We start from the raw sequence: 15470 nt of genomic DNA on the forward strand, positions 1-15470 counted from the left end.
TTGGCCTGTGCACTGAGGCTGCGTTCATAGTCATACGTATAAATCGGGAATTTGAAATTTCACTTGAAAATACGTTTACTGAAGAAATACAGCGTCGAACCTACAACAGCTCACATCAGAATAGCACTGCAGCTCACATCTCGGTTTTCAGCTGCAGTCAGGCCGATTGGTTTGACCACGGAAACGTGAATGGCGACTGGCTTGACCGCAGTGAAGACAGAAAGCCTTACTCTTGTTCTCTGGAAGAGACTTTGACACTGGATTACTCAGAAACTATAAAGTAGAAGTACTTCATAATATTTGTGCAAATAGTCTGAGAAGTAGGCTACTAAGTCCAAAAATATAATGCTCGTGAACTACTTATGGAAGAAATGTTTTTTGTCCCACATCAAAGTTAGGCAAAATGGCTTGTTTTGGTTCTCTGGAAGGGAGTTTGACACTGCATTACTCAAAAACTATACAGTAAAAGTATTTGTGCCAGTAGACCTAGAAGTACTAGGTCCAGCAGTAAAGATGTATGAAGCTACTTATTGAAGAAATGTTTTTTATCCTGAATTGTACTGCGACTAAAAACAGGTTGTACTACTACACAGGCTACAGGTCTCCGTGTCTGAGAAACCCTGTTGGACGCAAGATGCCTCCTACTCCACTGAAAAGACCATCCTCAGCAGGGATAGAGAGCACTGTAAATCTGTGCTCTCTCCATCCATTAAATTAATGAGCATCTTTAGGGGACCAGGTGTATACAGGCCATATTCATGGGTATTTCAATGCATATAGCCTACGCTGCATAGAAATGCAATAATAACATCATCATAACAAAATACTATGGACAAAAATGTTGTTTCACTAAATCCGCCTATTGTGGAATACACTAAAATTCTTCTCTACTTAACAAATGTATTAAAACTTATGTGTGAATATAATTTACTCCAGCCTCTTGCTCAATTCCTAATATTTATTTAATTATTTTAACTGTTCAACTTCCTCTTGTATCATGTAATTATTTTATTTTTGTCCCGTATGTTTTGTTTTGTATTTTCAATTATATCTATTTTGTTGTTGCCACCTGTGCGTGATTGATAGTTAAAATTATCTATGTATAAATTGATAACATCCTTTCTCAGGTGTTTTGAACAGGAAACCTTGGACTACTTGAATTGTAGGCCTAAAACATTGAGGGTACTTATGTTCCATGTGTTATATATAATTAATTAAGTTAGGCTATTTAAAAACAAAAAAAGCCTGGTGTAAGTGCTGTGGGATTCTCTCAGCTCAGCATTTGTCTTTACCTAAATCCTTATGAACTCTTCTTCACATCTTTTCTTGATCTGCTGAGGTTTTCCATTGACGTCACGGACAGGTAGTGAAAAAAGGCCTTTTTTTTTTTTACTACAAATATACTTTTTGTAAGACTGAACATGAGTGCATATCTCATTTGTTCTACTGTTGCTCATATTGCATTATATTCTGGAAGGACTTTGAAAGTTACATATTATTGCATAAATTCTTATCCTTACATTCAAAATAAGTGGATACGAATTTACGCAATATTGTAAACCTCCTGAAATTTCTTAGATCAAGTCCGTCATTTCACTTGTTTCTAATTGATCTTGAACATCGAGTCATTTGTAACAAAGTCTATGTCAGCAGTTAATTTATATTCTGAAATGTTTGTCTGAAGAAGTCATTTGAATTATATATTTGTCCTTTTTTTAGTCTTTGAATTCGTTTTTTAATATTATTATTATTATTATTATTATTATTATTATTATTATTATTATTATTCGTCTTTTTTGTTGAATTTTTGTATCTTTTATTTATTCACATGTATGATTTGTTTGTAATTTTTTTTACTTTTTGGGCGCAGCTGAATGTTCTTCCCAGCGCGCTTTGTTTTACCTCCAGCATGATCATGTAAAGTCAGCGCTGCATTCAGTCCAATGAGCCTGATGACATGTAGGTGGATGACAGTCCGTCATTGGTGGAGAGGCGAGTGACGTCACGAAGCAGTCCGGCCAGTGTTTTAAGAATGAGGCAAGTTTAGTCAGTGTGTTGTTGAGACGCTGCCGGAGACTGAACCCTGCGATAGACAGCCGAATGACTCCAGCCTAACGTCTTATGGGCTTTCAGAGGGTCAGCGCTGTTTTGTCTTAACTACTGGACTTATTACTGTAACACCGGAGGACGTATCCATGCGCCACGGCAGGATTGTTATTCTCTCATAGATAAGGTAAACATGTCTCTTCAAAAGTCAGCAGAGTACCTGTACGATGTGATCACACAAGAGATGTGAATAATATATTTTTACATGTTGATGTCATTAAAGACTTCTGAGGTGCAGGCTGAGAGCTGGTGTAAATCAAGAGTCAACTCCACAGCTTCTGTAGGATGTGCACTTACCAGACTATACTATGTCATATTGTACAAATGTATGTATTTATAAGTGTGTATAAGTGAATGGGAAAGTGGTCTCTGACTTTTGGACCCTACTGTATAAACACTATATATGTGCAGATAATGTGCAGGATCTAATCTAATCACTTCATCCACCAGTATATTGATCTAAATGCTCCACATGAGCGGGAATAACTTTCTGGTGGGAAAATATTTAATTTCTTTTCTTTTGGGCTGAAAACGGAGTCCAGAAATGATGAATATACTTTTAAGAAACATGTCAGCTTACTGTAATTCTTAGTATTTACTGTCTCTTAGGAATGCAAAGCCCCTAAATTGAAAAAATGATGATGACCTACATCCTACTACCGCTCTCATCCATTGATGTTGAGCAGCAGAGAGTCGGAAAAGGTTACTACACCACTAAACAGAAACCAAACTGCTCTTTAAAAGTCACAAGGTTTGACTATTTTAGGAGGGAGGATGCTGCAGCTGGTTCTCTGGGAATAGAGCTGGGTGTTTCACTTCTACATTCACTTACAGTCAGGGAACAGTGTCAGGATGGATGCCATGCAGCAACAGAATAATGCTGACATTATTCTGTTGCTGCATGACTGCTGCTTCTTTATTATTCTGTGGTTGCTGCAGTGAGTTGCTTCTGCTCTAACATACGTTTGTCACAGACTGTGGGGTCAGTACACTGATTCAACCCCAGGTTACGATGTTCCTTAGGAACACTGTTTGTCCACTTCAGCAGTTTTACTACATGTTTGATCAAATCATATGAGAAGTTTTATTTCCTCAATAAACATTAATGACTATAATTGGGAGAGAGGTGCAAAAAAATGGATGATGACACATTTCCTCAGGCTTGTTTTCAAGTTCACATCTTGTGTGACATTGAATGGCTGGTTGTATTTGAAATTCTTTAGACTTTAAAAATTTCATGAGGGAAGCATCTTGCGTTTCTTTTGGGATGTGGAGGCATTTGTTGGCACTGGGTCATCATGAGGTTGAAAAATCAGTGTTTCCAAATTGTTATGTTATGTTAGGGGGGATAGCTGTAGCTTGCAACAGATTCATAGCTCCCTAATAAAATTAAATATTAATAATGTGGAACGTGGAAAGAAGCTGTAGGGAACATTAACTACATGTGAATGACTAAAAGCCATTACTTTAACAGATGAAAACAAAAGGGAACAGTGTGTGAGACTGTGAAAACAAATGGACGTAGACTCAGGGTCTGAAAAGTGAAACTAGTGCTGAAGTGTTTTTCGGCTGCAGCTGCTGTGGAGTTTATGTTGTTTACTTCTCTGCCTTTTCTGCTGCTTTATTCTGCTGTTAATTCTTCTTAAAGAAGCAGCAGCAGCTGTTTGGTTTATAACGTAATATTTCTTAATATTGCTGCTATAAGTCTGCGGACACCCGGCGTGGTGTATTGGTGTTTCTTTTATTTTGTCCCATTTATACGCGGTAGGCTGAACAACAGAAACACCTCTCTGTAAAAGACAATACAGCTCCACACACTACATCCTCCACAATGATCATACAACCTAATCAACAACTCTACAACAATTTTGATAAAAAGTTATGACTTTCTTGAAGGAAAGATTTATTGCAGCACTGTTGTATTAGACTGCATTAGTTTTATCTAGATGTATATTTGTAATTATCAGTTGTATACACAGGCTGCAAAGTAACTGGTTACGTCATCAGTTGCATATACACCTCGTAGCCTAAAGATGTTCTTTAATTTAATAGTTTTTATCACATAATCATCACTATCACCATGCAACATTTTGTACCCCTCCTCTTCCCCCTTTCAAAGGTGTAGTTTACATCCCTTGTCATTTCATTGCAGTTTTTCCAAATGTGCCACCTGTTCGTGGTAATGGTAAGGGGCTCACTGGTGAAAGTCTGAACAAATAGTGCCCCAGGGACTGTAATGGGTCTAATAAGTTGCACCTGTCAACACCACACAGTCACAGTCACATTTTTCCAGACCACCAAGTGTGTAAACTGTAAGGACAGGTTAGTGCAACAATGTTGACATGTCGCAGACCTGTTTGTTTGTGCATGTGTGGTGTCTTCAGTATTGGGTTGAGGACCTGCCAGTCTGGTCAGGCTTACAATGGCATGAATCAGTGGTATGTAGCCTGCCACTGAAGTTGCATTTAGTGTTTTAGAATTGGTAATCCACATCTATCTAAACACAGTTCTCTTTACCAACAGTCAGTCTCATATCCAAAATTCACTAAGGTCGCTAAATCACATCTAGGGATCAACTCTTGTCTCCAAGAGAGTCAAGAAGAAACTACTGACCTAAAAAAAAACAGCAGGTAGCACTACAATACTTTAATCTCTATTGTCTGTGAAGTAGCTTATCTGGTCTGGAGCCATCAAGACAATTGTAATGTTGGAGTTTACAGTCCCATGAAGGAGGCGTTTGAGAGGAAGCTGCAGATAAACCAGCTACTGGTGGATGGATGCTCACAGAAAGGGTGGAGGGCAAGATATCTGCCAGTGGAGAAGGCAGCCTGAGGCCTCTCAGAACAGTCCCTAGGAAGAGAATTGGCAGCTGAGTGGCAAAGGATAGAAGTAGACATTGTGTTAGTTTGCACAAGCTCCGTCACCATGTTTGTGGTGGCAATGCAGCCTCTAGTGAAACCTGCCAAAGATCAAGTTGAGTGAGCCTTCATATGACAATAATAACAATGTCATATATTGAAGGCAAGTGGTTGGTGGAGGACCTGAAGAAGCTGGTTACATGAGCAAGAATGACATTCAAACTAAGCAAGTAAAGTTTGAGCTTGGTCTTAAAAAGAGGGAAAGTAGACACCAGTGTGTGATTTGATCAAGGACACCTGAGGAAGACATTGGTCTAAGCTGAAGATTGGATGCAGCAGGTGGATTAGCACGGGTCCTGCCATGCTTCCTCTGGATCCTCCTAGTCTACAAGTTCCCATTGACAACAGTTGAAGCCATGGAGAGAAATCTTATCTGGAACCTGAGAAGATGGCGAGGGGAACCTGACGGCTTCAGTAGGGTTGTCCTCTACAGCTCAGGAACAAAACTACCGCTCCCACTAAGACCTTGCAAAAGAATACCAGATGACCAAAGCATGCCAAGTACTACATCTGCAGAATCTCGAAGACAAGAAGATGAGGCTGGCAGGGAGGAGGTTTGCACCGGGAGCAAGTTCCAAGAGGCTGTGTCCAGGCTGATTCCAGTACAACAAAAAGAATAACTCTTTGTTACTACATGAGTTGTGCTGCCTTACAGTATGTGTCACTGAAAGAAATCAGTACACATACAGACATCCAGCATCCAGCATTCATTGTGTCCAGGAGAGACATCAACAATACATTTTCCACACACTTCCTCAACCACACTTGTGTGGAAAATAATTCCTTATGGGGTTGAGGAATGGAGAGTAAGGTGGGAGGAAAAGTGACACCCTCGTGGGATGGGTTGTAAACCACTGTGACTGAGAGAGAATAGTGAAACACCATATTATCCCATACAATTAAAAAACCTTCTGACATCACCCACAGGCTTCTGAAGAGTAGTTTTGAAGCTCAGAGTGAGTTGCTCCACTGTCGTCATCTAGGTAGTGTCTGACTCTGCCCCTCCCAGCTAATCCAAAAATGGTCAAAGAGAAGGAGAGTGTGTGGCCAGAGGCCACACCCTCAATTATACATAATTTTAAATCTTAATAAAATGTAAACAGGTGAGTTATATAAACAGGTTTTATGAAGGAGGAAATTAGCTCTAGAGACCAAAAAAGTTTTTGTACCAGGCTGTAAACATGTATTTTACAGCCTACATGTATTTCTGCTGTAAAGTTGGACATTTTAACATGGGAGTCTATGGGGACTGACTCACTGTTGGAGCCAGACTCTAGTTGTCATTAGAGAAACTGCAGCTTTTGGTACTTCAAGGTTTGGCTTTATGTTTCAGCATTGCTGCTTGGTGTCCATAGACTTGATGCAGCAATATTAAACAACATAAATCAAATAACTGCTAGAATCAACAGCAGAAGAAAGCAGCAGACAAGGCAGAGATTTATAAACAACATAAACTTCACATAAACTTTAGAACAGAAAAAATGCTGCTAGGCAATGCAGCAATGGTTGATCATTTGTTGTACACAACTGTCTGAACATCACCCTGAGTCATGTGCACTGTGAAGTCCTCCACAATCGGCTTCTCAATGCAAAATGTAATCAGTCCACTCAGCCTCTGTCTCACTCTCTTCCAAGTTAGCCATAACAGCCATAACAGGGATTATTTAAAACAGCAGAGAGGTGGTGCACACCTCACTGACCATAGAAGTCAACATAAAAGCCACAGCTGAAAGATGCACTGTCAGTATTGACGCATTAAGCATTTGTAGACCCATCATGCACCTGTTGGTCATGCAACACAGCAGGTGTGTTTGATGTGGGTCACTTGCCGCTGGGCGGTGCATGAAAACAGCAGCTTCTTCTGTGCTGCAGCTACTGATTTGACTCTTATTATTTGTCCCGTTCTCACACACACAGTTCAACATAACTTCAGCATGGGATTTTTGTTTTTATGCTGTGATGAGTTCAACTTTAAATGTAACAAGTAAAATACTTAAGTGTGAAATTACAGATTTTTTCCAAGCCCACAATAAAGCAACTGTGTAAGGAGGGTAAATGTGACCGGTTACTTCCATCCCTGGTGCCAGGGAAAGTGAAACCAACAAACGTCTTTGTGTGATTTACTTAATTTATCAAAAATAGCAGTGGATTCAAGTTATGAAGTGGAAATACAATTTGCATGGATAGAAATGTTGAATGAGTTTCTCAATGAAATGATGAAATGATGAGAATTTGTTTGTGATGGGTGTTGGAAGCTTCAAACTTTAGTCTGCTGCAATACCCTCCAGTCAGGGAGGCAGTTTATCATTCTGTACCACTGTTTCACTGTCATCCTCAGTGTGACCATCACAGTCAACATTATGTGGTCGGACTCGGTAAACTATAATCAGTCCAAGCTGTACTTTGTCATGCTTGCTTAACATCCATTAGAGTCAGCTGTAGGCCAGCTCCATCAGTCTCAGCTGTTGTTTTGTTTGGTACAACTAATGAGTCGATGGGAAAGTAAGAGAGCTGCTTGTGCCCACGTCTTTCTGGAAGAACTCCTCAAACAAAGCAAAAAAACAAAAAAAAAAAACTGAACTGGTCTATGCTCAGATGATGTGTGTGTACAGAGCTTTAGTGAAGTTTCAGTATCTTTAGATTTGAGCGCTGCAAGCTTTGCATTACATGAGCAAGGTGATGCTGTGCATGCTAACTAACATTCTGACAGAGTACAGTTGTAGTTGTACTGCTTTGTTCTAAGATGTGCATTCCAACTTTGACTTTTTAAGGATTTATTGCTTTATTTTTGTTTATTGTTGTCGGAGTCATTCCATCTATAAATTTCACTTTTTTTCTGTCTGTTGCATTGTGGGACAAGAGTGCCCACCCACCATCACCACACGCTCAATTGTAGTGTTTACCAGTGTGAACGGACTATGGCTGTAATTAGTGTATCGTGACAGAGTGTGTAACTGGGACACAGGCAAAGTGGAGCTGAGCCTTGAGTGTCCTCAAATGATCATGATGTCATAAGTAGCTGTCATGCTGGTCGAGAAATTTACAACCTGGTGTGTTTTTATCAGCCCTACAATTTCAGTCATGTCTTGCCAACCTTGTGTGTCTGTCAGACTAGAGCCCCCCGAGTTGTTGTTCTTTTGTTTTGGACAGACAGGAAATGCAGGGAGAGAGGAGGGGAATGGCATGCAGCAATAAGTCTGGCTGGATGGGAGTTGAACCAGCGACTTGCTGCTCAGGGCGTTTGTGCCAATTTGGGTATTATGGCAGGTTTAACCAAGTAGGTCACAACAACTCAGCTTATTGCTGGTTTAAATATCACATGGAAAGTTCTATAATATTGTTCATCTCCAACTGCTGTAATTATTTCCACACAGACTTTAGTTTAAAGTTTCAAAAACGTCATTCAGTTTTTTGTTATGTTTCTACGCTCAAAACTCGCTAATATTTTTTATCCCGTTATCTCAATGATAACAAAGTTGGTTATCCCGAGATAACAAGATATCATGAGGAGAAAATTATTTTTGTTATCCAGAGATAACAAGATATTATCAGATAATAATCAGTCCTCGTCAGCTAACGAGTTACTAAGGATTGTTGCAAAGGAGGAGAGTCACTGCCACTTAGTGTATGAGGTTCAATCAAAATCGTTTTCACCTGATAATATCTCGTTATCTCTATAACAAGCTTTGTTATCTTGAGATAACGTGATAAGAAATGATTTGTGAGTATGACCTTTCTTCATGTCATGTTTTTGCAGCGCACATGATTGAAGATGTGTTCCTGTATGTGTGGTTTTGAAGAGCTACCTCAGTCACATCAGTCCTTTGACCGGACAAATGACTCTTTGATCATGTGATATCACCAAATATAAAGCCTTTACTGACAGTTGAAAACTTGAGCACAGAGCTCGTAATAAAGATCACACAAATCTGTATGTCTCATTTTAGCTGCATTTGGATGCTTTCAGGCTCCAAAAACTGCATGTGCCTGCAAATAAATATTGGTCCACGGTCTGAGTACAGCCTTTGTCTGGACCTGGAGGGACTTCAGACAGCAGGTCTTGGTTCCTGGCAGTCCTTTGTGAGTGGACAGAGAGGCGTCAATACTGTGCTGCCTGGAACAGTGTATCAAAGTTATGCAGCCCAGCCTAATCCGCCCCATTAGGGGTTGTGTGTCTAGAGCCCTTTCACACACACAGCATGGCCCTTGTTTGTGCAGCAGTGCAGTTGTCTTGGGGTGGGGAGGGTCTCAGTGTTGGTGGCTGCAGCTGTGCCCTCTCTTCGCTCAGTGAAACCTGAGAGCGCTGGCCCTGCTGGCCCATAAAGTGCCTGCACAGACACACTGTCAGCAGCCATACAGTCACTGGAGACATCTAACAGGCTTCACCATCAACCAACTTTTTCAACAGGAGGCTTGCCAGAAGACACAGGACTAACCTTACTGACCCCTTTATATTCAGCAAGCATCTGGAGTAATAAAGTTGCCATATCGTGCTGTAGCAACCAGCTGTTTCTGTACCATTCAGGAAGGAGACCAGACATACAAATAAAAATCCCTCCTGAGAATCAAGCAGTACTTTGGATTAGACTTTAGCACCTTTTGTAGAACACGTCTCACATTTGTAACAGGGTTCCTTCGATGTATAAACACATCATTGAAGACCATACCAGCATCTTTAATTTAGCCAATATATTAATATTAAACTAAAACAAAAGGTTTGGATTGTTTTCTTAACAAAATACTAATGTCATATTTACTGTACACTGAGAGTTATTGGTCACTGTATTCTTTCCTCTTTGTTTGTGATGACTGAAGTGATGATGTCTTAGTAGGGCTGAACCATTTGGGAAAATAATCTTATTGTTTTGGGGGTTTTTAACCAATAATGCGATTTAATATGCAATTATTTTATTTTATTATTTTAAGTTCTTTATCTTCTGTATTATTCACCAAACACAAGCAATAAATCATTCTATATTATGACTAACACAATATTAGATAGGTTAAACATGAAATGTTCTTTCCTGTAGGCCAGGCTTATGTCATGATGAAATTGGATGATGCATGAATTGATATGAATGACATATTTTTATTTAACTACTTCAATCACAGTCGTATATTGACTGATTAGTTTAACTTACAGCTCTGTAAACATGTCAAAATTGCCCGTCGTTATGCAGACATTGTTCTCTTCATGGAGATCTCAGCTGGCAAGCCTCTCTTCATGGCCGGCTGCAATGTGCCCCTGTTGCAGCCCTGTGTGGTCGTCTGGGAAGTAGGCAGTGTGCAAGCAGAAAGCTCTGAGGTCCAAAACTTCATTAATGAAATGCACCGTAAGACTCTGATAGGGCCCCCATGTACGGTTTGACCACAGGTCAGTTATAGTAGCAAAAAAACTGCTGTTTCCCTGTGCCATTTTGAATTACGTTCATATGGAGGTATGCTTTCAAACATTTCGGTCAGTGATCCTTGTTGGGCAGTATTTGGCTTACTTGACACACTGGTGGTCGGCATTTTAGCCATGCAACTATGGTACATGGCTTTGTGGTGATACAGGTTAGTAGTGTTGCCCCGTGAGGTAGCAACGGTAGCAAGGCAGGTTCTGCACAATACCTGACGCTGTGCAGCATCTTCTCTTTTAAAGCCAAACTAGATCCACACAACTGATGTACTGCTCCTCTTTGTGTGAGGCATTGCAGAGATAAGTGGCTGGAGTCAGGACTAATCATGAAAAAATGGTCTTAAGCAGCTGTACTGAACCCTTTGACTTTCACTGTTTATTAGAATATAGTCCAGTGTAAGTGATGTTTTAGAAAAAACATGGTCAAAGTTCCACAACTAGAGGTGAACTTATATAAACCTGCCCTCTGCAAGTCAAAAACCAGTGCTCACACTCCTCTGAACTGACGTCACATTGTTCACACACAAACAGCTGACTGTTCCTAAATGTAAACATGTCCTTTCATGTTCTGGAGAATATATGATTGTATTGTTTTCTTCATAGCCGATTCATATGTTGAATAACTTATATGTTTGTGAGTGGGGAAATTACCGTGCAAAGCGAAGTGGTATGGAAGCATGTGAATTAAGCTTTACACTGTTGTGGTACTCAAAATAATTTGCCAAGGATGGCAGGTCTGATGTTGTATAGAACAGTGGTTCCCAACCTGTGGGCCATGAAGTTATTGCAAGTGGGACGACAAATCATTTGGTGAAAGGATATAAGTATAGAAAAAATAAATACAAATATAAATATTATTTCTAAATGTTTAAAAATAAAATGATCTTAAAACAATAAAATTGTTGAAAAACTCCTATCACTTCGATAAGCCGATGACAGGAACTTTTATATTGTTACCAGCAGGACCAGATTGTATAGTCTGCTACCTTGTGCATTAACGGATTACTTCCATGGCAAATCATCAAACTTGAAGCCCAGGTTTCTCATGACCTTGGTTGGGTTGAGGGATGACGTGATTGTTAGGGGCATTTTTTGCCTTTATTCTGACAGTTGCAGCGAAAGAGAGACAGGAAAGTCAGGGAGAGGATTTTGATATTGATGTCATAATGAAGAGACTGATTGGCTGGAACGACTAAGAGTTCAGTTTCAGAGAGGTTTAGTTGGAGGTGGCATTTCTTCATCCATGAACTCTGGTGGGTAATCATCACCGCAGTTTACTTTTCTGTTCTTGTTAGTTGACTTTATCAGCCTGGAGTTATTTGACTGTCCTCTGGCTCTCAGATTTGGGTGATGTGACAGGAATACTCATGGTCAGGATCACTGGGCAGACAGAGAAATATGCCCTGCTGAATGGCTGACAGAAACACAGACGGGGGTTTGGGTGTAGGACTCAGTTTTCTCTGTCCTCCTCCTCCTTCATGGTGATGGTGATTTTAGATACAGTGGCGACCAAAATCTGAGACCACTTTCCTATTCACTTGAATAGGAAATGATCATATAAAAATATGAGACCTGACTTGCTTAAATGGAAGGTTCGGCCCATTTAAAATAAAGGGGCCAGACTGGGGATGAATATAGGGCTCTATGGGGCCAGGTGAATTAAACACAATGAGAACAATCTGTGAGGAACGCCATTTGTCTAGATAGTAGAAGAATTTCTTTTTTATTCTTTTTTTCGTCATTATTTTGTGAGATTGAAACCTATCGATACAGACAGTGAACTTGTGTCCTCTCCTCATCCCTCCCTGTCTGAAGGTGCAGCTCTGACTGAGATGGCTCCGTTACTGCACAGCCACAGGACTCTTCTTCTGGCTGTGGTCTTCTGTTTCCTGCCTTGCATCGCTTCCTCCCTCAACCTGGAGGATCCCAACGTCTGCAGCCACTGGGAGAGGTCAGTCACAATACCGCTATCTTTTCTTTCAAAGGCTTTTCACCTCAGGGATCTGTATTACAAAGACTGTTCACGCTCCCACCCATTTCAGTTGCCATGGTAACTAATTCTACAGGCCAAACTTGCAAAAAAGGAGATCAAACCATATGAGAGACCCACAGGCCAAATTCAGAGCGACAGTAGCCCTGTGTGGAAAACACAGCCCTCTCATTCATTTTAACCAGGCCGTCAGCGTGGCCAGGCCCAACTTTTCCTGCAACATAATGTGAGATCATTCAATAAGACACTGCGTTGGCCAATCACATACATGCAAGGGCACATACCTACCGGCTTGCAACATGAATGCTGAATGTCATCGACTCAAGGAATTCTCTGACAATAAACGGAAAAATATCCATCCTCTGTGTCAGTCACAGGACTGTAAAAACTCAGCCAATCATTGCGTTCGGCCCGGACGCAATGATTGGCTGGCTGACCAACCCCACTAGCATGCCCGAACGTACTCTGGCCGTTCACTCGCGGTTATTGCTGCATGACCGAGCTGCTTCAGTGTCAGACAAGCGGGGGTCGCAGGTGAAGAAGAGGAAGAAGACGCACAGGAATGGCAGAGAAAGTTAAACCAGTTCCACCGAAGGCTTTGACCTCAGCAGCAGCTTCACTCGTCAAAGGAAGACGGTAACAGAAAAAGCTGCAATGAAAATAAAATTGGAAAGTTCAAGAGTCAACACTGACATAGCTTGATGGCGACAACTGAGGGAACAGAGGAGCTCAAAAGTGATGCGATGGTGGCTGTATTTCTGTTAGACAGGTAATTATCATGTTTGTTTTGTTTTGGGAAGTGGATGGGGGGGGGGTTACTATAGCTAACTGCTTCATAAGCTCTTTCTGCTGTGTAATCATAAACCAATGTATGTTTTATGTATAAGCCAAAGCTAATTTTAGATAACACTGGGTGTATGCAACATTAGCTATGCTGGTAGACAGTATAACTAACATTATGTGTAGGAGCCAATTAAGACATCTACTATAAGTAGGAACTAACCTGTGTAGGTTCAGGTGCCACCCGGAAAGGGAAACAGATTTTTGACCACACCCGCACTCACACACACACACACACTCACCGAACCTACTCTGTATTCACCTGGTGACATGAAACTCAAGGCAGAGGAGCTGCAGTTGAGTTGTGAATTTGTGAGCTGTTGTTGGACTATTAATGCTTGAATGGAAAAGAAATACTACATGGAATAAATGGACAATTTACAACCGGCAAGTACTGAATGGACAATATTTCATTTAATCGGAAGGTGAAAATGTGCGTCAATTAACTAATCCGTGGTGGAGCACCTCAGTGGCCTAAAGCGTGGGCTTGGCCACTATACTTTCAGTCAAAAATCTGTCCGTTTTGTTAGTTAATCGAGAAGAAGTTTGCCATGATTTGCGGCAACGCGGGAGAGCAGACGGATCGCGTGATTGGAGCGCGCAGTCAGCTGCGGCTGATCAGCTGATTGGGACGCCGGAGAGGAGATGCGGTGCATCTTCTCATCTGCTGAGGTCCATCTGCTCATCGGCTGACCAGGACACCGGAGAACATCTCATCTCAACAGGCTGCTGACTGGAGGATTCGGTTCGAACGTCGCGGAGTTTCCCGCCGCCGGAGACACACAACAGCTGTTTCATCTGACGGAGGTAAGGTAGCGCTACCGCAAGTTTAGATGGCCATTTAGTTGTGTGCACACAAAAAATAAGGCGTAAGTCCAATGCATTGGTTGCTGAAGGGGATGATCAAAACTTTGTGTTGGTAATTTTGTAACAATTGTTTGACCGTCGGACTATAAAAATGGACATGGAGCAGTGCGTTGCGGACACGGACATAACATCAGCTGTGAGCGCGCCAGCTGTTGGCAAACAGGACACTGTTGCTGAATGTGAAACGCAAGGCAAGCGGGTTGTCAAACTTACTGCTAAAGCTCTTGCTGACAGGTTAGACAGGTTACAAAATGGTAGAAAATCTAAGCTAAATAAGGCTAGCAATTTAAGAAAAACGATACAAGGTTTAATGCAAAAAGGAAACGGACCTTTTGAGGAACTATGTTAATAGTAAATATATTACCTTTAGGGTCTAACCCTGTGTTCATATATAGAGTAGTCTTGTAATGGACATGCGAGATGAATCACAGAAATTCACTATGAATATCCACCAGGAACCAGGGTCTAAATTTGGTTACGGGGTAATTGATCGACCCCCTAAAAGGTACCTGGTCGGGGGGGGGTAGTACTCCAAAGGTTCAGGAACTTTGGGGGGTGTGGTCTGCAGTGCTGAACATTTCTGACTGGTTGAGTCCTGGCCGCATTTTACTTCAGCTGCCCTGTTAAAAAGTCCGCAGGGAGCAACGGAGCGAGCAAACACATTTTCCACACCGCGAAACAGGTAAGAGGAGGAGGTAAAAAAAACTGAAACAGGACTTTAAAAAAAAAAAAAGGACCAACAACAACCGGAGTGGCTGATGTTGCCACCCATCACGTATAATACGGGATCGGCATGTATTTGAATATAAAATGCTGCGTCCTGTATTGAATATGTACGGGACGCAGTTTGTCCCGTATTTTCATTCATGTTATGTCCTCAAAGTGTCTTCCCGGGACTTTAGGCCGCAGTGGAAACACAGACAACAATGGGCCACAGGAACCTTTTAGTTCCTGAAGAAAAGTACCTGGAACTTTTAGTTTTGGAACTTTTAGTTCCAGGTACTTTTTGGTCAAAACGCAGCTTTCCACAGCTGTAAAACACGGACTGATGAGACCACCACCCCTTTAATTGCTTAGACCACTGTTATTCATATAAATGCATCCATCTTTCATCTTTAGCTCTTTTGTTTTTACATACATAAGGGTGCTCCTCAAAATATCCAGTTGAGACCATTTCTCATATTAGCAAAAAAATGTTGAATTTATTATTTGTGTACCTGTGTGGATCAGCCACATAAAAATATGGGAAACAATTTCCATAACTGCTTCACTCAATGTACTAACCAAACCTCTCAAATAAAGTATTTTATATCATAAAACCATCTTCCCCTCAGCAAAATAACCTGAG

General features: G+C 41.0%; 1 protein-coding gene across 1 annotated transcript in view; it reads left to right on the plus strand.

Annotated features, from left to right (window-relative positions):
- The window catches only part of megf10 (multiple EGF like domains 10), a 70421-nt gene that overhangs the window by 2689 nt on the left and 52262 nt on the right, over positions 1-15470 (plus strand). The window contains exons 3-4 of the mRNA XM_022744420.1: positions 10205-10381; positions 12241-12376. Coding sequence (XP_022600141.1) covers positions 10205-10381; positions 12241-12376 — 313 coding nt within the window. The remainder of the gene's footprint in view (positions 1-10204; positions 10382-12240; positions 12377-15470) is intronic.

The sequence above is a fragment of the Seriola dumerili genome, unplaced genomic scaffold (genome assembly GCF_002260705.1).
Source record: "Seriola dumerili isolate Sdu_G_001 unplaced genomic scaffold, Sdu_1.0 BDQW01000081.1, whole genome shotgun sequence".
Classification (NCBI taxonomy): domain Eukaryota; kingdom Metazoa; phylum Chordata; class Actinopteri; order Carangiformes; family Carangidae; genus Seriola; species Seriola dumerili.